A 21,756-nucleotide genomic window follows, 5' to 3' on the forward strand; every position below is an offset into this window, starting at 1 on the left:
TCATGTTCATATTTGTGAAAAGGGCCTAGAAGCAGAGCGTAGAATTGGAGGTAGGTTTTTGTTCTTCATATTGCATTTTTCTAAACTATTTTAATTGTCTAAACTTTAATAAAAGTTATTTTTTAATTTTTAAAAATATCTTTAAAATGGGAATATTGGTGCATATCTCATAACATTGTTGTGAGAATTAAAGTCAAAATATATCTTGATACTGTAGCTATTAAGTACTGGGTCTATAGAAGGACCTGGTGTAGGTAATATGAGAATAACCTGAACACAGATATTGAACGTGGAATAAGTGATGAGTTTTAGAGTGGTGTAGGAGTTGGAATTGCTAGAGATGATGACTATTCAAGTAGCAAGGATAGGGGTTATTACATAAGGGAAATACAGTATTATAAAATGATTCTCAGTTTTCATTTAAGCAACTGTGTTTGTCACCTCCATTCACTGAAGATAGAATGCAGCATGAGAAATAGATTTGGGGAGGGAGGTGATGGGTTTGGTTTTGGGTCCATAGCATTTCTGGTACCTCTGGGATATCTAGTTGGGTTGCCCAGATGGCATTTGGACAACAGCAGATTGATGATCTAATGATGAATTGGCCCTCTCTGTACCCTGGAATATTATCATCTGGAGTAGGGGAGATGTGAGTAAGAGTTTAAAATCAGTTGGAGGTTTCAAGAGCCTTTTCTAGAACCCATATTTCCACCTTGAACTTCTTTTCCCTTATCAATCAATATCTGTTCTTCCATTTTCCATCCTTATGAGTAGAGGGTGTCATTGCTTCTTGATTTCAGCTAAAACTTGTGTCCATTAATGCCAATTTAATCTGCACCAGCAACATAAGATACCAAAACAACTTGATAATTTAACAGTGCAACTGAACTGATTTCTTGCTTTCTGCTTATTCTTACACTGTCTTTTGTATTGAGATTTTCATTCTTTTATACTACTGTATATTTTATTGGTATATTTATATTTATAATTTTTACTTCTCTTGTCATATTTTCTCATGGAAAACATATGACACTTTTAATATAAGGAATTATCTTATATCCATCTGAATGAGAACCAGAGGCAATTTTAATGCTAAACAACAAAGGTAAACTGTGTTTTGCAGAAAGCTTGCCAAAGCAAATAGCTGAATCAATACCTTATATCCACTTCCTACATCATTACATAATTATTAATACTTCATTTATCTGAAACCTCAGAAACATATTTACATGCAGGTTATGCTAACGGAAAAAAAGGAAGGAGAATAAAAATTGTTAAATTATTTACTAACTCCTTCCACAAAATATTTTTTTAAATAAAGGGATTATAGAGCAGTAATGTCAAGATATTCTGCATAGATTGTCTTTATCAAAATGAGCAATCTTTTTATTAAGGCATCCCAGAAAGGGTAGATTTATGGATTGAAGAGAGTATGTTTAATATGTCCGTATCCATCTAGATTGACAGTTCTCACAGACATGAATTTCCCCAGAGAGACAGTGTTACTGGTGTCAGTGGATGGCATTATTTACTTCAATGTTCCATTATTAAATTGATAACAAGATAATTCCTCTGCTTCTAAGAGACATGACAGGGTTTACAATGGTTAACACTCTTATTGCATGGGATTTGATGTTCTAGGTAGTTTTTAATAAGAAGCATATTTGTATTTCAATATTGAAAAAAATTGAAGTGAAAACAACATAGCAAAATAAAATCAAAATCAGATATACTAGGCAATAGAATGTCTATTTAAAGAATATTCTGCTTACTATACGTAGCTTTGTTTAAAGGAAACGTACTTATTATTTCTTCAACCATTCAGCTAACAAACACCATTCTACTCTTTAGAGGCATGTATTGTAATGTGTTATTTGTTGAAATTGAAATTTACATATTTGGTTTAGTATTTGTATATAAGAAATGTATACTAATTTTAGATAATTACAGAAGCAAAGGAACTAGCTAATATTTGTTGAGTGGTTTATATTTATCACTTAGAAATACAGGTATAGAAGAGAGAGAGAAAGAGCAATAGAGACAGATATAGAAAGAGACAGACAAATAAATAGGAATGCTTTAAAAAGAACAACTCAACGATTCACTGAAGCAACTGTTATTAATCGCATGTTGCAGATAAGGAGACTGAGGCTCACAGAGACTAGTAATTTATCTAAGAGATTATGAAATTTACCTAAGGTCTACAGCGAGTAAATGGGGAAGCCCATGCTCTTTTCACTACAGCACATGACCTCCCTTGTAAGGGTTTAGAGAAGTATGTTTCTTGTCAGGGCTCAAACAGCTAGAAAGCAGGAGAGATAGTCGTCAAAGATCTTTCCATACACTCCTTAGAAAATTAAAAACTAATTAATATTTGTGTGGGTATATCATCTTTGAGGGTAAATATTGAAAATCAGTGGTATGATAATATGAGTCAATAAGAAATCCTTTAAGCGAGAGATGAAGCCAGGGCCTAACTGACAGGGGATTTGGTGAGTACCTCCGGGTTAAAGATATCCCAGAGGGTTTGGATTAATCCTGTCATCCCAATGATGAGTAGAGCAACACTTTCACATTTGTGTAGAATTGTGTTGTGTCTGCAAATAGCTTTGTAGGTCATGGATCCCTAATGATTTTCAGATAGAAGTTTTTTTTTTTTCTGTTTTACCAAGAATAATGTAACATTTTGGCAGCTACTAACTACCATGAGAAGTACTTGGGGAGAATTGCCATGCCAGTGGCTTTAAAGGATTCTAGGATCCATTTCTAATGGGAAAATGTTGCTATATGCCAAGAGGCTAAAACAAAATAGTGTTTTCAAAGTTGAAAATGAAGGAAGTCCAAATGTGTGATGCTTATGGATAAGGCAAATCAGAGATTAAAGCATTTGCTCAACGATTCTGGAAGGATCTAGCACCCTGCACAGTTGCTGGATACATGTCCTTCACTTATTCCAAATTATAGCTCTACATGAACCATTGACAAGACAATAAGTTTCTGCAGCGCATTGCATGAGTGAGAGGCTAATTCATGTGAATTTAGTCCTTGTAAGTAAATGGAATGACACAGTTTGAAGTCCTTTCAGAACTATCAGGAATTAGATTGCCCTCTTTGTAAAGCATCCTATATTGTGACATTTTTCAGGTTCTCAACAAAAAGTGATTTAATACCAAATTCTGACAAAATGAGAACTGAAAAAGTCAATGGTCCTTAAGCATCAATTTTATTGGATTGCTCTTGCTATGCTAATCATTTTCTTTATCTTTTTTATAGTAAGACAGGTGATATTGAATTGTTGCCATATCTACTAATCAGGAAATAGCTAATATATGTAAGACACTATATATGGCAAAACAAAATATATAAGAAAGAGTCCCTGCCATCAAAGGGGTATAAACTTCTTGGGCAGACAGGATAAACACATACAAAATGACAATTAATTAAAAAAGATATTACTTCATAAAATCCATATCTTTGCAAGCTGTAAATGCTATAGGAGTAAACACACACACACACACACACACACACCCCTGCTATAACTATATTACAGAAAATGAGTGATGCTGCAGTGATGTCAAGAAAAACTTCATCAGTAATAAAGCATGGAAAATTTAGTTAGGATTGATGGCTGCTATAACACTAGGTTAAGTAAGGAAGTCCTTGAAAAATGTGTAAGTTGATGGTAGTTTTCCCACCTTCTCATTCTGTAAGTTTCCTAGAATTTGTTTTTTTCCGTAGGGAAGGTGTTTTTCCTTCTTCCTCATAGCTTCAGGAAGGGTGGCTTCATGTGTAGTGAAAATAGCCATGCTACTGGCACAAAAATTTTAATTTGATAGAGGAAAATTTAGTGAAAAAGTTAGGAAACTTGATGATTATTTTTGAAAGAATGAGATACCTAGTTTAATAAGGATTCTTTAGAGTGGCCTAAAAAAGATTTGCTGACAAAGTTATGTAGGAGGAATTGACCAGATGAAGAATCTGACCCTTCAAACCAGACCAAAAGCCAAGTCAGGCAGTAGAAATGCTTCAATACTGCCCCCTGTTAGGAAGCTTAGGAAGATATAAGTTGTGAACTAAAATACTTTGCACCTAGAAAGACTTGACTCAGCAATTTTATGGCTACAGCCTATGCAATGGAGAATGAAACATCTTCTACAAGTAAATAAGAGGGCGGAATAATTCTATGTGAGAAGAAAAAACAGTATTAAGCTATGAGTATTTTTAGAAGATGAGCATCTTGCCCTGTTAGTTAAAATGCCAAGTTAATTTCCATTATGGATCCCTTCTGATGCACGTGTGGAAAATGACACCAGACCAAAACTATACCAGTCTTTTAGCACATGAAATGTAGCCACTCTTTTGCTTTGAGTGAAATTTTGCTGGCATTTCTTAGAGACCACAAGTATAAGATAGGGGTAACATCCCACATAATGTGCTTCTCAGCACTTATGGCTTATTTGCTATGCTATTTTGATACAGTGAGGCCTTTAGGAGAAGTTGCTTGTGCTCTCAATCAAGGCGGTAAGCAAATGATAGATTAATTGTAATAAATTGCAATTGTAAAAGAAGGACTTTCCCTAGACAGGATGAAAATTTAAAGTGAAATTTGTATACTAGGAGTTCTCATTGCAACTTGGAGAATTTTTAACATGGGGGTTTTTTAGTTGGTTTGTTTTTGGCTGAGTGATTTATAGGTGACGTCATAGGTGACGTTTCAGAGTAGAATTATTGGGCTAGTTGGTTGAGTGGAAAGTGTCTATGTATATTTATGTATATAACCTATATATGATTTTTATATATATGTATATATTATTTACATAAATAATTTGTGGGAGTATACATTTAGCAAATGCAGTAAATTTCTCTGGCTTGATTGAATAATATCTGCTGAGAAATAATACTCCAAGTCGTTAAAATATTTTTAAGGAAAAAAGGAAAGTACCTACTATATTATGAATTCTTCCTAAAGAAATAGCAAAAATCCGTATTACTCTGAAAGTATACTGAAGGAGACACTTAATGCCATACTGTAGCAAACAGGTCTTTACTAAGAAGATGGATTGGGCGACACATGAGCTCTGCTACACTTGTATCTCCTTTTTTTCTTATCTGTCCCACATAGAACACTTTTGTCTCAAGAACGAACAGCATGGTGCCAGAAGAAGCTTCCACTCAGTCTTTACAATCTGCATTCATTCTTTTATTTCATAAAAATGTAAGAGGTTTTTGTTTTGCCTTTATACTTTTTGTTCCAATACAAGGCCAGAGACCATTTGCCTTTGTTCTTGGTAGTTGAAAAATGCAGCATATGGTAAACCTTTTCACTGAATAGGCATTCATGATCATGCATGTGAAAATGCATTAGAAGAATTTATGAGACATGTGGGGACATGGGCTGCATCTGAGACTAAAATCCTCATCACAAGCTTTTATGGTATTCTACTGTGATGACTTGTTTAGTGGGGGAGGGAGGGATATTTCTTTTTTCCTTCGTTAAATGTTAGAACAATTGGAGGTGGCTGTAAATAATTCAAAGGGATCTGAACCAGAATTTGTCTTTTAAATCAAATTATCCTACGGGCTGTTTTTTGCCTTATTCTAAGTAATTAAAATAATCAGTGCTATAGGTTTTATAATGCTCTTTGAAAATATATAGTAATTATCAAAACAGAAAGCATTTGATGACCCAAAATTGCAGTTTTATATCTTTTTCCCAACTCTTAATTGTGTATACCTTTATTCAGTAATTCCTAAGCCAAGTATATGCTTATAAATTTATTTTTTAAAAAAACTTTCAAATTGACCAATCTTATATAGTAGGAAAAATGTATAATCTATTCTTAATTTAGAGGACTGCAAACCCCAGCCATGCAATTACTTCATTTTGAAAGGCTACTTTTCTCCGATGTGTTTTGAAAGCTTCAAAGATCATGTAATTATATATGGGAAATGGGAGAGAAAGGATTACAAAACAAATACCTCATTGTTGTTTCCTAAAAACAGCATTGATATCAACATCTATGCATTCATGAACAAGCCAGAAAGTATGAATCATGAGAAAAAGGAAGATTTAAGAGAACACAAATGCTGTTTTATTTTAAACTTTCAATATATTATTGTGAGAAAGCATCAGATTTTAAACTCTGAGAAGGCCCTTCAGAGTTTACTTTGGATTAGAACAGCTAATGCATTGATTATAATGAAATGTGACTTTAGCCCAGTAGTTGAAATAGCTAATATTGGTATTAGAAAAATTTATGAAATGACTAGAGCAAAGAAATTTGGGGATTTTTTCCAGTGTGCTTAATGAGGTATATACCCTTTGCAGGCATTGTAAATATTAGTACATATGTATTATTTTAGAAGTATATAAATATGGCTTGAATATCATTTCTTGATTTTAATTAGGTTACATTGCTTTTCAAGTATCTTCATTTAACAGGTAATGTGAATTTAACAGGGACTTTGTTGTACGCTCTGTTTTATTTTTATAGTATGCAAATAAGAACCAAATGCCAACACATTCATTATGCTGTATAAAGCTTATACCAGAAAGGTTCCAATCACTTTGAAAAAGGTCCTGTCATTATTTCTATTGTAAATCACTATTCCACGCTTCTGAGAATGAACATTTTGAACTGAAATTTAGAATATAGATGAAACCCTAAGATGTTTACAAAATGTGGGAAACATCTTTGGTTGTTTCCTATGTATCAACAGCATATTAAAGCAAGGGAATCATTTATCAATATTCAATGATACAATGAATATTTTATTAGTTGAGTATCATTAATCATCATCCTGAAAAGTGAAGCATGTTCAAGGTGTTGTTTCTATTGCTGTTTATCAGGGTGTCCGTTGTTGGCAGATGTAACAGCTCAAAATGGAACAGGCAGAAGCATCTGAATCCAAACATGGGAATAGTTCCCTGTAGAGAAGAGTCTGATGAAGTGAGGGAAACTTGGTGGGGATGGGATATGATGAAGAGGAGGAAGGTGAGCAGAAAAAAATGGAGATGGGATCGTTTGTGCAAAAAGCGTGCACAAGATCAATAGTTTATTCACCTAGTTTTCACTCAGCTCTTTCTCCATGCCTGTCTCAAGACAGAGCACTGAAGAAGGTGGTCTGATGGGGAGAAGGGTGATAGAGGAGTAATTACAGAAGTGCATAGGAGAAAGACAGGTGCAGTGGAAATTACATGTCTCCTGCAGAGCATGGGTTAGAAGAGAAACTTCCAGCTTTGTGGTTTAGAATGCATGCCCTTTAGACCTCTCAGGTGAAGAGCATGATTCCTAACTCCCATCCCACTCTTCATCCCCTCTTTGCCCAACATTGCAGCAGGTTCCAACTCGCCACTCTATCCTTAACATGGCCTCTGTTTGCAGCAGTGGCCCTCTTTGGGTCCTCCAAACCAGGGAAGCACACATGTCTCGGGCTCAGGTTGTTAGAATTTCTTCTGAGTAAGTAGGAAAAGTTTTTCCATCTCAATTTTGATAAAGCAATGTAAGATAAGAAGTATAATTTAATACAAAGATGTCCTAGATATTAGTGAATTTCCTAGCATTTTAGTGAAATCTGAAAATAATTTTTAAATATCTGTAAAACATGAATCTGTCTATAAAATATGATTCTGTGGACCCACCTCTTTTTTCTTAAACTACATTAATGTACAAATATAATATGACCACAATGTGACACTACCAAAAGATCAAAGGAGCATATAAAGATGATGCTTTCTACCCTTTCCAATGACATATTTTTAAAAGTCTTATCTGTGGATACTTAAAATAAAAGCATTGTGCTGTTTCAAAATGTCATTGTTTGCACTCTAAATTGTAGAAAATGGCAAATCTGAATATGACATTATTTGTTTAGTCATAATCATTTAATTTCACTGAAAAGTATTTAATGTCAAATATATAATACCATGTAATTCTCAGAATAAGCCGTATGAAATAACTGTGGTAAGCCAAATTATTCCCATTTTATAAATCAGGTAGCTGATGCAGAAAGACATTTAAGTGATATGTTAGTATTTGATTATTTATTCAACAGTTATGGGGCACTCCTACATGCCAGCACTGTTTTGTATCCAAAACAAAAATTCTTATTTTCGTGGAGCTTACTTTCTAACTGAGGGGAAAAAGACATTGAATATATCAGATAAGAAAATGATATAATAGAAAGTGCATGGGAAAGAAAATAGAGCTGGGAGGGGATGGCTTGCAATCCTAAATAGATGTCATTGAGACAATGACATTTGAGTAGAGATGGAAGGAGGTACAGGGATGTCTGGGAAAGAATATGTAAGGTTGAAGAAGCAGCCAGGCAGGTCTCCCAAGGGTGAAAGGCATGTTCCACAGTGAATTGAATTTAAGCCTTCCTTTGGAATTTCTGTGAGGTAATAAGGTATAGCCGGAAGGAGTAAGTTGTGTGTTTTTAGAAGTCCTTGACTTCTTAAAAGCATTGCATTTAATAAACATTTGTTGCAACTCAACTATGCTTTTATTTATTTCTTCATTCAACAAATATTTTGTGAGTTCCTAATATGTGCCAGGTACGTTGGTAAATGGGACAGGCAATCCCAGCCCATGAGGGACATGTGCTGAGATGGAAGACATGGCTTGTGTCTTCCAGGAGCTTACCATCTAGTGCTTAAGAGAAAATAGCACTAATTTACACAACAGGATTATTTAATTGAGTGTGCATTAAACATGCAATCATAGTTAATGAGACCAAAAGAACTACATCTCATAAAATAATTACAATAGCACTTAGTATTTACATAAAATTTTCATTTGAGAATTTAAAGTCTTTACAGAGGATGTTTCAATGATCTTTACGACACCGATGTGCTGCATGTTTGGTATTGGAAGAAGTGCCCAAACTATTTAATGTAGTGCATCATTCCATGTAATTGTCTTGAGAGTTTTCATTATTTTCTTTTTAACCTCTTTTTTTTCAAATTCCTATGTCACTATATTAATTATTAGCCTTATTAATTTATAAAGGCAGTTCATTCAATATTTGTTACAGCCTCTAAATAGAAAGGTTTAAAATTGGAATATAGATACTTCATAACAGATTTCATATCAACCCCTTCGTGTGCCTTTGAAAGGCTGTATCTCGGAATGAAGCACATCAATACAGGCAGCATATCATGACCTTTTAAATAAAATCAAAGTCAAATCTCATACACAGGTTTTATGTAGGAAACACACCTTTTTATGTGTACAGTGAATTCAAATCTCATGACTTCGGTTGACTTAACTGCAACCTCAGTGGAGGGTCAACAGTGATAGAACAACAACCCAAATCCTTAGACACCGTAGATTAAAGTCAGTGCCAAAGTCATGCTGTGAGGACAGTAAATGGTTTATAGGTATGAAAATATATGGTAGTCATGGTAATTTCATATATGCACTTTTTCTCCATGCTTGCAGCGAGTACTACAGTCTTTATAGGGATGAACCAGAAAATTTTTAAAAATTAATCATAAAGTAACAAGAAGCCATCATTCCTTCTGCAGACATTTATTAAAGGCACATTAGGTGCTGTGCAATGCCGAACCAAATGATAAGAAAACAGAGGTGAATAAAAATTAGCATGTTCTCTCAGCAAGTGGAGTAAGAGAAGACAGTGGTATAAATAAACACACATCTGTGATGCAGTGTGACAGGAACTGAAGTAGAGATACGTGCATCACACTCCAATACCTAGTAAAAACAGTGATTCTATCTCTGAGATCATTGAGGGTGGCATGATAGAAGTTAGCTCTGAGTCAGACCTAGGAGAGTGAATAAGAGATACACTATCAGAGGAGCAGGGTGGTACTATGAGGAAAAGGACCAGCATGGGGAAGAGACTGGAAGCCTAAAAGCACATGTGGTGGCAGTATATATGGAGGGTTCAGTTGGGCGTGTCAAGATAAGGGACAGCAAGGTGACTTGGGGCCAAATTATAAAGGGCCAACACTACCCTATCTTCATCCCTTAACATGTTTAAATGGTCAGTAAACACTGAATCATTCATCTCACTGGGTCTTATTCACGTCATCTTCCCTCTGACACTATGATTTCCTAGGCAGTTCCATCTGCCTATCTAGCTTAGATGGTTGTTTATGGAGTTACAGTGAAATAACCCAATGGCCAAAAACATAGAAATAAGCCTCTGAGAATGAAAGTAATAAAAACTAACATACCTTGAAAAAAATTCACCATGTGTAAAAATAAACCCACAAGATTTTCTGTAAATGTATAAGTAAGAGCACAGAAAAATGATTCAAAGAAAAAGCGTTATAGCTGGACAGTTCAAGATTTGGATCCACTCTTACTAGCTGAGCAACCATGAGTAGTTATTTAATCTCTTGAAATGTTTTTTTCCTATCTGTAAAATGGGACTGATAATTTCTCCTTTGTCATGTTGTTCTAAGGATTAGAGATAATGCATATGAAACACTTAACACAGTGCTTGACACTTGCAAGTACACAGCACGTGCTACTTCATATTGTTGTTATGGTTGTACTTACTAAAAGTGATATCAGGGGCCAGCCTAGTGGTGTAGTTCATGTGCTCTGCTTCAGTGGCCCAGGGTTTATGAGTTCAGATCCTGGGCCATGGACCTACACACCTCTCATCAAACCATGCTGTAGCGCTGTCCCAGATACAAAATAGAGGAATACTGGCACAGATGTTAGCTCAGGGACAATCTTCCTCACCAAACAAAAAACAAAAGTGATATTAGTTAGCTTCAGTTACATAACAAAACATCTCAAACTTAGTGTATTGAAACAACTATTAACTTAGTTCACAATTTTACATGGTACCAATTTGGGCTTGGTTAAGCTGTGTGGTTCTTCTGGTCTCAGCTGGTCTCTCTCTATCTGTGGTCCACTTCCAGGAGGGCTAGAGGCTGGAGGGTCTTGGTTGGCCTCACTTAGATAGCTCATCTCTGTTCCATGAGGTCTCTGATCCTTTAGTGGCCTTTACCAACTTGATCACATGGCTAGGCAGGATTTCAAGAGAGAAAGCAGAAGAAGACAAGGCTTCTTCAAGCCTTGGTTTGACACTGATACATCACTTCTACCATGTTCTATTGATTAAAACAAGTCACAAAGTCAGCCCAGATTCAAGGATGGGAAAATAAATCCCCCATTTGATGTGAGTTTGCTGCAGAGTTACATTGCAAAGGGGCATGGATACAGAGAGGGGAACACGTTTGTCAAACAATAAACCACAGAGGGCTGAGGCTGCACAATCAACTAGAACGTCAAATGTAATTGAAAGGATAGGAAATCAATATGGTATAGTCTTGATGTAGTAGAGAGGAACTTGGAGTCCAAAGACCTGAGCTTAATTCCTGCCTCTGCTATTGATTAATTTGACCCGGGTAAAATAACTTAAATTATCTGTGCTCATTATAAGGTTCTCTAAATTCAAGGTTATTATGTGGAATAAATGAGATAATGTATGCTAAAATATGCCCTAAGTGTAAATATATAAACAAATATAATGGATTCTTATTCTTTGACATAAAGTATACTTTATAAATTATGGTGTTCTCGAACCTCTTATCTTGTACTACCCATATATCCTTCTCATTTTCTGTCTAGACTGTAGAAATGTACTTACATTTAGATAGTGCGATTGGTCATAAACATGCGCATTACTTGGAATTCCTTTTATCAGCTATTTATTTTAATATTCCTTTGAGGCAAATATTTACTGAATCCCAGTTATATACAAGGTATACTACCAGGGGCTAGAGATATAGAGATGAAAACATGGGCCTGCTCCCCCAAACTTCAGTCATCTTTTGAAAAGCATACAAGCAACAATTTAATACAATATAATAAATGTTATGACAGAGAAATGCAGAAGATGCTGTGGGATCTCAGAAGAGAGGTGCCTGACACAGTCGGAGGATGAGAGAGGAACAGGAAAGGCTTCCTAGAGAAGGAAATATCCAAACAAGGAGCAGGAATTTACTAGACAGAATGATCTAAAATTCAAATGCAAATGCTCAGCTGATTAGAACCCATTGTTTTAGCCCCTTACCTGAATAAACCTGGTTCCTAATGTGCTTCCAGCTCCATTGCCCATGAAGTATAATCATTCATTTCTCCCAAAGCTAAACTGAACTACTTGAGATTCCTTAAACAGCATCCCATGCCTTTGCTCCTGCTGCTCACTCCACCTGAAGGACTCTTGTCCCTTTTATTTCTATTCAATTTCCAATAAATATCCATGGATGATTTCAGAATCAGTTGAGTCACTTTTCTGTGATGCTTTCCCTGATTGACACAGGTAAAAATGACCACCCTTTTGTTTCTGCTTTAAGTCCATCCTGGTTCGTACACTATAATTATTTTTGTATCAATTTACATATGTCTCCTTTATTATACCATATGCTCCTAGAGCACAGGGACCATTCCTCATTCATTCAGAAAAAAGAAAAGACATATGGTCAAGAGAATGCAGAATGCATGTTATGTTCAGGAAGCACAGTAATTCAATGTGGTTGGAGCAAAAGTTGCATTGTGGTCTTGCATAGCATATTAAAAAGTAGGGTTTTATCCTGAAGTTAGATTTGAAGCAGAAGTGTGTTATGATCAGGTTTGTCTCTGTAGAAGGATCTGTCAGATGCATAGGTTGAAATCAGAGATAGGGAGAGTAATAAAGAAGCTGCTTCAGCAATGGTGACCATCTTAACTAAGACAGTCATGATGAAGAGTCAGGCACACTTAGACGAGATATTTGGGAAGTCAACTAGAGCAGTACTTCTCAAACTTTCCTGCACCTTAGAATTACTTGGAGATGCTTGAAAAACCCTGCTGCCTGGGCCTAACTACATACCAATTAACTCAGAATCCTTGGGGTTATTATTTTTACTCTCCAGGTGATTTCAGTGCTCAGCCAACTTTGAGAACCAGTGGACTAGAGAGTACTTGGTGGATAAACTGGCTGTGGGCAATGAGAGAGAAAGGAAGAGAGGAAATCTCCTAGTTTTCTAACTTGGGATAAAAGGTTGGAGTATAAGCATATTTAATGTGGAGAAATAAGCAAATTCAGTGGGAGAGATTTCAATTTGGTTTTGGGCAAATTGAATTTAAGTGTCAGAAGGTGGTTCGATATGCAGTTTTTGCACTTAGGAGAAAGATATAGGTTGGAGATGTACACTTGATGAATTTTCTGCATGTAAGTATCCTTTAAAATCGTGAATATGATGTCTAAGGAATGTGTATGATGGAACACAAAAGAGGACTGTGAGTAGACCCTAGGGACAGCAACATGTAAAAAGTGGCCAGAGATAGAAGAGCCTGAGAACGAACAAGAAAAATAGGAAAAATAAGGAAAAGTGGTGTCTCCAAAGCTCATGTGACAGGTGTATCAAGAAGCTGGAGGTAGTTAACAGTCCAAGGGCTGAAGAGAGTTCTGGTAAAGATTTGGGCTGAAAAGTATTCGTATATTTGCCAAGGTTACTGATGACCTTGGGAGATCAGTTCCTAGGCACAGTGGGGACAGAAAAGAGAAAAAATATATATTAAGGAGTGATCAAAAAGGGAAGGAAAAAAGCAGCAGTTACTCTAGTTCCTGAGTAGTCTACAGTGGTTGTTTTTTTCCTGTTGTAGTGGAAAACATCTCTGATTTTCCATGGAAACTATGTGCATGTTGTTTAACTTTAGATATGACTTTTCTAGGTTAGGAATAGTTGTATAAACAAGACATTTCTTGGCCCCAATATAAACAAAGAAAATGATGAATTTTTAAATAATGTAAAAAGATAGCTTTAAGAATACTATACTCGTTTGCAGCCATTAAATAACAATGACCATATAAAATATGAAGGGCTTATGAGTTTTGCTTTTAATGTCTTACTCTCGATGTGTACATTTCAGGAAAATTGTACCCATCTCCCTTTCACTATATTTGTATGAAGGTATAAAGTACACTTAGAATTTGAATGTTGTACAGTTAATTAATATTTAATAAGCGTATTTTCTTAGTTTAAATGTCTTTGAAAATCACATGTCTCCTGCTATTTTTCCCCCTCACTGTAATCCCAGTAGTGTAAGGAATGGTTTTATTAAATTGTTTGACAAAACCTAACTCAGCTACTTGTAATTTACAGTTGTTCACCTCTGTCACTTTGCAGTTTTTCCCTACTAAAAAATTTAGGTTGTCTTGAAGCTGAATTGTTGACTGAATTTCCAATGTAGTTCGCAGTATGGTTACAGAATACCAAAACAGTGTTGCCGACATGTATTTTTAAGCATAGATTTTAAGTAAATGGGAATTTGACAAGACAACCTACTTGTAACCAACTGGAAGTTTTGTGTTAAGTTCTTCAACTTAATTTCTGATGTGCAAACCTTATTGTAATTCAGTCTGAAAAAAATACTTAATGAAATCATTTTTTTTATTCCGTAAGGAAATTTAATTATAAAAAAAAATTTGTCCATGAATTGTGAATCTTTAAAAGTTTGGAAGGATGACAAGGAAGTCATTTAACACTCTTTTTTGCAGAGTTAGTGTCCTATTGTTTTTAACCTTTGAGGTATTTTAGAGGGAGAAGCCACATGCAAAATTTGATTCATAAATTATTATAGTTGGCATTTTATGTGCTTTAGAACATTATTGTTTCATAGAAATTAGATGCTTAGACAAAAAGTATGCATTTTAAGTTATATTCATTAGTCAAAATGAAAGTCAAAACTGTGTAAAACTGTAATTGAAAGTGTTCTCTATAAAGCAGAATTAGGTATAAGAATGCCCTTTCATGGAACACATCAAATTTTAATGACTGAAGCACCAAAAAAAGTCTTGATGAGTTTCAACTCCAAAACAATAGATAAAATCTACATTTTACGGTCAGCCATATAAAGGGTACTCTAATCTGTGTTCCAGTTTTTAAAATCTTACTGTCCCTTTTCTTTTAATTAATCTTAATTTCCAAAACATTATCAATCCTGATTAAACACGTCTGCCTTTGTAGCCTAGTAAGCTTACCATAATAACCTGGTAAATTTCTTTCCCATGCTCTTAGGTGACTCTTTCAATAGTGCCATCTCTCCCTCATACTTCTAAACTTCTGTCCCTAGTTCTCTTAACTGTCAACAGGAGACCTCACTTGGTAAAGAAAATTTCAACACCAGGAAGGATAATTTCACCTTTTCCACACCAAATCTATAAACTCAACAGTATGTATACTTATTTTTCCTCTCTGTACTCCTCACTTCCACCCCATTAAACTGGAAACAATGCCTCTGCTCCTCTCAGAATCAACCTCCTTCGATTCATCATCACCTCTTGCTTTCTCGACAGTGTCTTCTTCTTTTCCAGATCATTTCCACCAGCATAAGCATAATGGACATATTCAAATATGTCCATTAAAAAAATCTCTCCCTAGACTTCCCACAACCCTTCATCTGCTGCCTCATTTCTCTTTTAGCTAGCTCTCCAAAACCTTTAGACAGCTTTGTGTATCACTTCTCTCCACTTCTTCATATTCTGTTCACTCAGTCTATTCCAGTCTGACTTTTGTCCCCGCTGCTTCACTGAAACCCTCCTTGTAAAGATTACTAATCTGCACCAATGGTGTCTGTCTTGCCACATCTTTTGGACACTTCTCTGTTCTCTTACACAAATTCTCAGAAGCATTCATCACAGTTGATTGCTCCTTACTTTTTGGAACACTTCCCTCTCTTGGCATTTGTGACACCACATTCTCAAGTGTCTCTAGGTCAGTCCCTAGCCCTTTCTTTTTCTCTATTTTATTCTCTTCCCTTTGTGAAGTCACCTAGCCAGATGGCTTTAAATACCAATATATGTTGAAGTCTCTAAAATGTACACCTTTATCCCTAACCTCTAGTAAATTCTAGACTCGTTTCCAGTGGCACAATTGGTGTCTTCACTAGTGGAATGCTTATGACATTTGATATATATTAGAATTGAACCTCTTAGTGTTCCCCCACTACTTACTTCATTAGGTTCTGTTTCATCTCAGTAAAGTGTCTACATTCTACTCAGTAGTTCAAGCCAATAATTTAGGGATCATCCTTAATTTCTCTCACCTCCTGAATCTAACCATTGACTAGCTTGGTTGGTTCTAGCTCAGAACTATCCACTTCTCTGGGTCTCCATGGGTACTATGCAAATCACATTATTTCAACCTAACTGGAATCTGCTTTGACGCAAAAACCCCCTCATTCTATTCCCTATAAAGTAGTCAGAAGCATCTTTTGAAAATGTAGGTCAGATCATCTTATCACCGTCCTTTAAACCTTTCAGTGGCCTCCCATTATGCCTACAATAAAACCCAAACTCCCACAGGGCTCAGCTCCCAGAGATATGGCTACTGCCTGCTTCTCTTGTTTTCTCTTATACTTTTCTTGCCCTATCATGAAACTCCATCCACAAAGGCCTTCTCATTTACTTAAACTCCTTTTGTATATTATTTGGTGCCAGCCACAGTAGGTGCTCAGTTTGCTTATTAATTAATTAACTGACATTGTTCGAATCTCTCACCAGACTGTGTATCGTAAAATGTAAAATATAGTTCAAATGCTACATAGCATTTGGCTTTTACATATAAACTCATCCAATAATGTTTTAAAATATGAGCCATAAAAAATGAAGCACTAGAACTGGCATAAATTAAGGGAATATAAGGAAAAGTTACTCTGATTTAAAAATATGTTTCGCTGGGTATTCATTTCTAGTCACATTGCATGATGTTTCACAATATAAAATATCCATCAATTCTGTTTCTTCATAGAAAAAAAAAAATAACCTGTCCTCTCTTGCTTGATTAGAAACCAAGCACAGCAAAACACTGACAGGCTTTCTAATCATCAAAGAAAGATTAAATTATGCCCAGTGTCCTTTTACCGTTAATTTCTTTTAGTCTGACTCTGAAAAATCTTAATCTCTTCTAATAGAGAAAAAAATTATTTTGGGGTCATTTTTATTCCTCTGAAATAGAATGCCACCATGTATTTTCACAAACCATCCCTTGGTTTTGGATAAAGATGTTTAAATTGTTTAGAACACTTAGCAGTTTTTAAATAACGTATAAAGTTATTTTTCTCCCTTAAATTTGACTGTTAAAAGAGGTGCTTAGGAAGTTGTTTCAAAAGTGAGAAATTTAGGGCCAGCCCGGTGGCGCAGCGGTTGGGTTAGCACATTTCACTTCGGCGGCCCGAGGTCCACTGGTTCAGATCCCGGATGTGGACATGGCACTGCTTGGTAAGCCATGCTGTGGCAGGCGTCCCAGATATAAAGTAGAGGAAGATGGGCACGGATGTTAGCTCGGGGCCAGTCTTCCTTAGCAAAAAGAGGAGGATTGGCAGCAGATGTTAGCTCAAGGCTGATCTTCCTCAAAAAAAAAAAAAAGGATGACAATTTTACTTTCGCATGTAGTAACTGTCAAAACTCTATGTGATAGAAAATAGAATATAACTTGAATTTTCTTAAGCAAAAAAGTAGTATTTATTAGTTCATATATACAGGCATGTTAGTGGTACACCTGGCTTAAAGGTGGCTGTAACATAGATCTCTCCCATTCTTGCATCTCTGCTTTCCTCTGTCAGCTTTATTTTGTCTCAGTGCAGCTAGCTTTGGGCTGCACTGGGAGCGTTTGGTTAAGTGAGGAGTCAGTCAGTGGTCACGACTGCTCTGAACACATTCCATTCCAGTTTAAGAACCAATGAGAAACGAAGCTTTACCTTCCCAGCTCCTGTAAAGGACTTTGATGGGAGCCAATCACTATCATTAGCCCTGTCTGGGATACTTTCTCAGCTTTTTGGGCAAGAAAATAAAGTCTGTTTCCCAAAGATGGGGAAAGGAGAAGAGACTTGTGCTTAGCTACCCAGAGCACAAAGATAAGACCCGCCTCTGCTTAACGTAATGTCTCTGTCACACCTGTGGTCACCCCTCCCTAGGGAGAGCCTCCCCCAAATCCTACTCAGTCACTGCATCCCCAAGCATTCAGGACAGTTCTCTGGATGATATTTATTTCTCTCCATCAAGCCCAGTAGTTCCTCATGATCCTCAGGATCTATAGGGCAAATGATGATTTTAACCAACCGCGGCACAATCAATATATATTTGAAGCAAAAATAGCTTTATCAAAATTAAAATTGCCATTTAGGAAAGAGGAACCGTGTTAGTCACTAGTCGAGGACATATATCATATCCTGCTGTCAGTGCTGGAAAGTCTTACTTTCCTGGCTGTGGATTTCTTTGGTCAGCCCATCTGGCTAGCTGGACCTTGCCCCCTAGAAGGGTCTTCCCTGTTGTCCTCCGTGGCACCCTGAGAGAGACATTCGAGAGGGGCATGCTGTGCTGATTTTGCAGCCACTTCAGATTTGCATGGGAATGTGAAGTTGGGGGTTGCTTTGTCACGCTTGGAGGTGGCTTTTGTTTGTTTTGTTCTTGTTTTTGTCTCATCTTGTTTTAAGTAATAAAACTCCCTAAAAACCTCAATCTATTTTTTGTCACTTTCACCGCAGGAGAACTGGTATCTAAAGCTAACATCTTATTTTCAGTCTGGACCTTTGGATCTGACCCTGTCCTTGAAGTTTTAGCAACAATCCTGGGGGCTCTACCCACTCCCTAAATCCTTAGATTAACTGTTGGTTTTTGTTTGTTTTTTTATATTTGTTTGCTTTTGTTTTTTTACTTGACCGTGAGGCCATTAAGGACAATAGGGATCTATGACTTGCCCACGGGCTTCATCTTAGTTGATTTTCCTTTCAAATAGGGCTCTGTTTATTTCATGCAAGGGCTGCTGACCAGGAGGTATTAGGTCTAGTCCCAGATCCGGTGTCCCCTGTGGTACTCCCCCCCCACCCCCAGTCCATTTGCTAACTGGGGAGTGGGGCAGAATATCCCTGACATCTTAGATCACATGGAAAGAGCAGAAAGAGCACGTCTTACTGAAGATGCATAATTAGGCCGGTGACTCTTTTCTGCTTGCAAATGGGCAAGCTTGGAATTTGACTTTTCACTTTCTTTTAGCCCCTAGAAAAGAGGCCGTGAAACATTCTTAAATTTTTCTCCCAAATTCTTAAAAGCTGCATCCCCCCCGGACACAAAGATTGAATCCTGAACTCAACCAAAAATAATTAGTCATTCTTAAATTTTCCTCCTCGATTCATTATCTACTTTTTCTTTCTTCTCTTAGTTCTTTTCTCTAAAGAGGAATCTATCTGAATCTATTTCTCTTACTTCCTCATTTCTGATGTCCTTCTACCTTTATCTGACTAATGTTCTGCCATTTTTCTCTGTCACTCAGATTCAGACTCTCAGATCGTTTGATTCTTCTTTCTGAATTACTCTTTCTCGTTCACCAGTCCAATGTCATTTAACTTCTGACCCTTTTTTTCCGTCACTAAGACCAACAGCTGCATCAACCCTGATCACTCTTCACTCCAACTCATAGGGTAATTATTGGCCACCAATTTTTACCAACCGTTTATTTTTTTCTTCTCTAGTTCGTGATATTCATTTCTGCTTAATCTTCTTAAAAGGATAAGCTAATAAAGCAACTCCCTACTCCTAAACCTTTGGCGACCTCATTCATTTATTCACTCAGTCTTACTATGTGCCAAACACTGTGCTGGTTATTGCAGATAAAATGGTGAATGACGCAAAGCAGTCCCAGCTCCCATGGAGATTATAGTCTATCAAGAGAGAAAAAATTAACTCAACATTAAGGACAGACTTGTCTCCTTGGTTTTCAGAATTCTCTCCAATATGATCACAACTTATTTTCTGTCCTTCTCTTAGTGTTAAAGCACCCATCTGACTTTTACATCATATCTTTGGTTTTTGTCTAGACATATGTTAAAAAGCTGTATAGGTTGAGACTGCAGTGGCCTTTACTGGACTCTACCTCTAGACTCTGTGACTTTAGGCTTGGCAGATTCTTTGTGTCTCAATCTCATAGTCTTTAAGTGGTAATAATAAAAAAAAATAATTACTGACGTATATTGAACACTTACTTGGGGCGAGCAAAATCTAGTGGTTAGAAGCACAGACTCCCAGTCAAACTGCCTGGGTCTGAGTCCTGGCTTGCTCCTTCTTAGCTGTGTGACCTTTACATCTCAGTGCCTCAGCGTCTTCATCTATAAAATGGAAAGAAGAATGTTGGGACTGATTAAGTAAGTGAATAAAGTAAAAACCATTAAAACAGTACCTAGCACATCATAAGAGCTATTTAAGTCTTAGCAATTTCTATTATTACTTTTCTAAGTAGGTAGTACTATTATCCATATTTAACTAGTGAGGTAACTAAATGTCTTGCCACACAGTAAGTGGTAGAGCCAGAGTTCTCACCTGGACATTCTGGCTTCAGAGCAGGTACTAGGAACTACCACTCTATGTAGCCTCCATTATAGGGAGTAAGACTATAGTTGAACAATCACATTTAACAAAATTTAAAACTATGATGAACTATGAATATTTAAGATATTATTATCCATACTATAATAAGATATGATTGAAGAAAACACCAATATATTTCTTTCCCATACCTTGAAACCTTTTAGCTATACCAGTAATTATATTAATAAACATTTCCATGTCATCGTATAATTTAGACAACCCTTTCACATACACAAATTTATGTAATTCCCACTATTACTTTCTGAGTTTGGCAAAGTCAGTATTATCATCTCCATACTAAAATTGAGAATGCTGAGGATCAGAGAAGTTAAGTAACTTTCGCAGGTATTCAAAGATGGTAAATGAGAAAGTTGCTAACATAAGTCTGAAGTCCCAAATCTCATCCTTTGCTTCACCATAATACTACTATTTTCTAATTTGTCTTTCAACAGATCAAAAATTAATTTCTCAATGTAGTTTACCATTATAAACATATATGTACTATTAATATATCCTCAGTACAGTGGCATAGCTATTTGAACTGATATTCTTTCCTTTTTCTTTTTTAAAGATTGTGATTGCCAGCATCATGTGCAGTTACAACAAAAATGACTGGATGGAACTCGCCAAACAGGCCGAGGTAATGATTTCTTTAGCATATATTTATTTTATTTCTTCTCTTCCATTTTTATTAGTTTTAAATAAAGAGCTGCCATGAAAAATAACACAGGAGAAGTAAAATTGAACGGAAAATGGTAACTTAAAACATTTCTATTATAATATGTTTACCCTGTGTTTTCATTAAAATGATGGAAATGTAAATTTAAAAGGAATCTATTCCATAAAAGTGGTCCCTTGGATTTCACACACTACATAAAAAATCCTTTATTCTCTGCATCCATATACTCTTTATTTGCATATTAAGCAAACTGTGTATTATGATGGATGCCATGATAAAATTTAATTCTACCTTTGAGAGTCTAACTTGATCTTACCTTGCCTTTAGGCAAACTAGTTTGACAGTAAGAGAAGAAATTTTGAATATAAAACTCTTGAATATTTAAAATATAAATGGTTCATTTAATACTATTCTAGTTTGAATACAGACATGCATAAAATGGTAGGACAGAATGCTCCTGAATGGAACACTAGTCAGCAGATTTTCTATAATATAAATTGAATCTTGCACAAATGCAAACAACTAACCATGTGCCTTAAATTTGTATTTCAAATAGAAAAATACATACTTAAAATTGTACGCTTACGTCCATCATGCTGTCATGAAAAATACTCTAGGCAGCCTTAGCTGGGGTTTCTTGAAAACCTCTCAGAAATATAGAAGACTCAATCTAACAATACTTATGAACC

At 36.0% G+C, this 21,756-nt stretch overlaps 1 protein-coding gene across 1 annotated transcript in view; it reads left to right on the top strand.

The window, feature by feature from the left end:
* DPYD (dihydropyrimidine dehydrogenase) overlaps window positions 1-21,756 on the top strand; it is a 768,719-nt gene that overhangs the window by 476,505 nt on the left and 270,458 nt on the right. Inside the window, exon 15 of the mRNA XM_023641574.2 lies at window positions 20,960-21,028. Within this exon, the coding sequence (XP_023497342.2) occupies window positions 20,960-21,028 (69 nt within the window). The remainder of the gene's footprint in view (window positions 1-20,959; window positions 21,029-21,756) is intronic.

The sequence above is a fragment of the Equus caballus genome, chromosome 5 (genome assembly GCF_041296265.1).
Source record: "Equus caballus isolate H_3958 breed thoroughbred chromosome 5, TB-T2T, whole genome shotgun sequence".
Classification (NCBI taxonomy): Eukaryota; Metazoa; Chordata; class Mammalia; order Perissodactyla; family Equidae; genus Equus; species Equus caballus.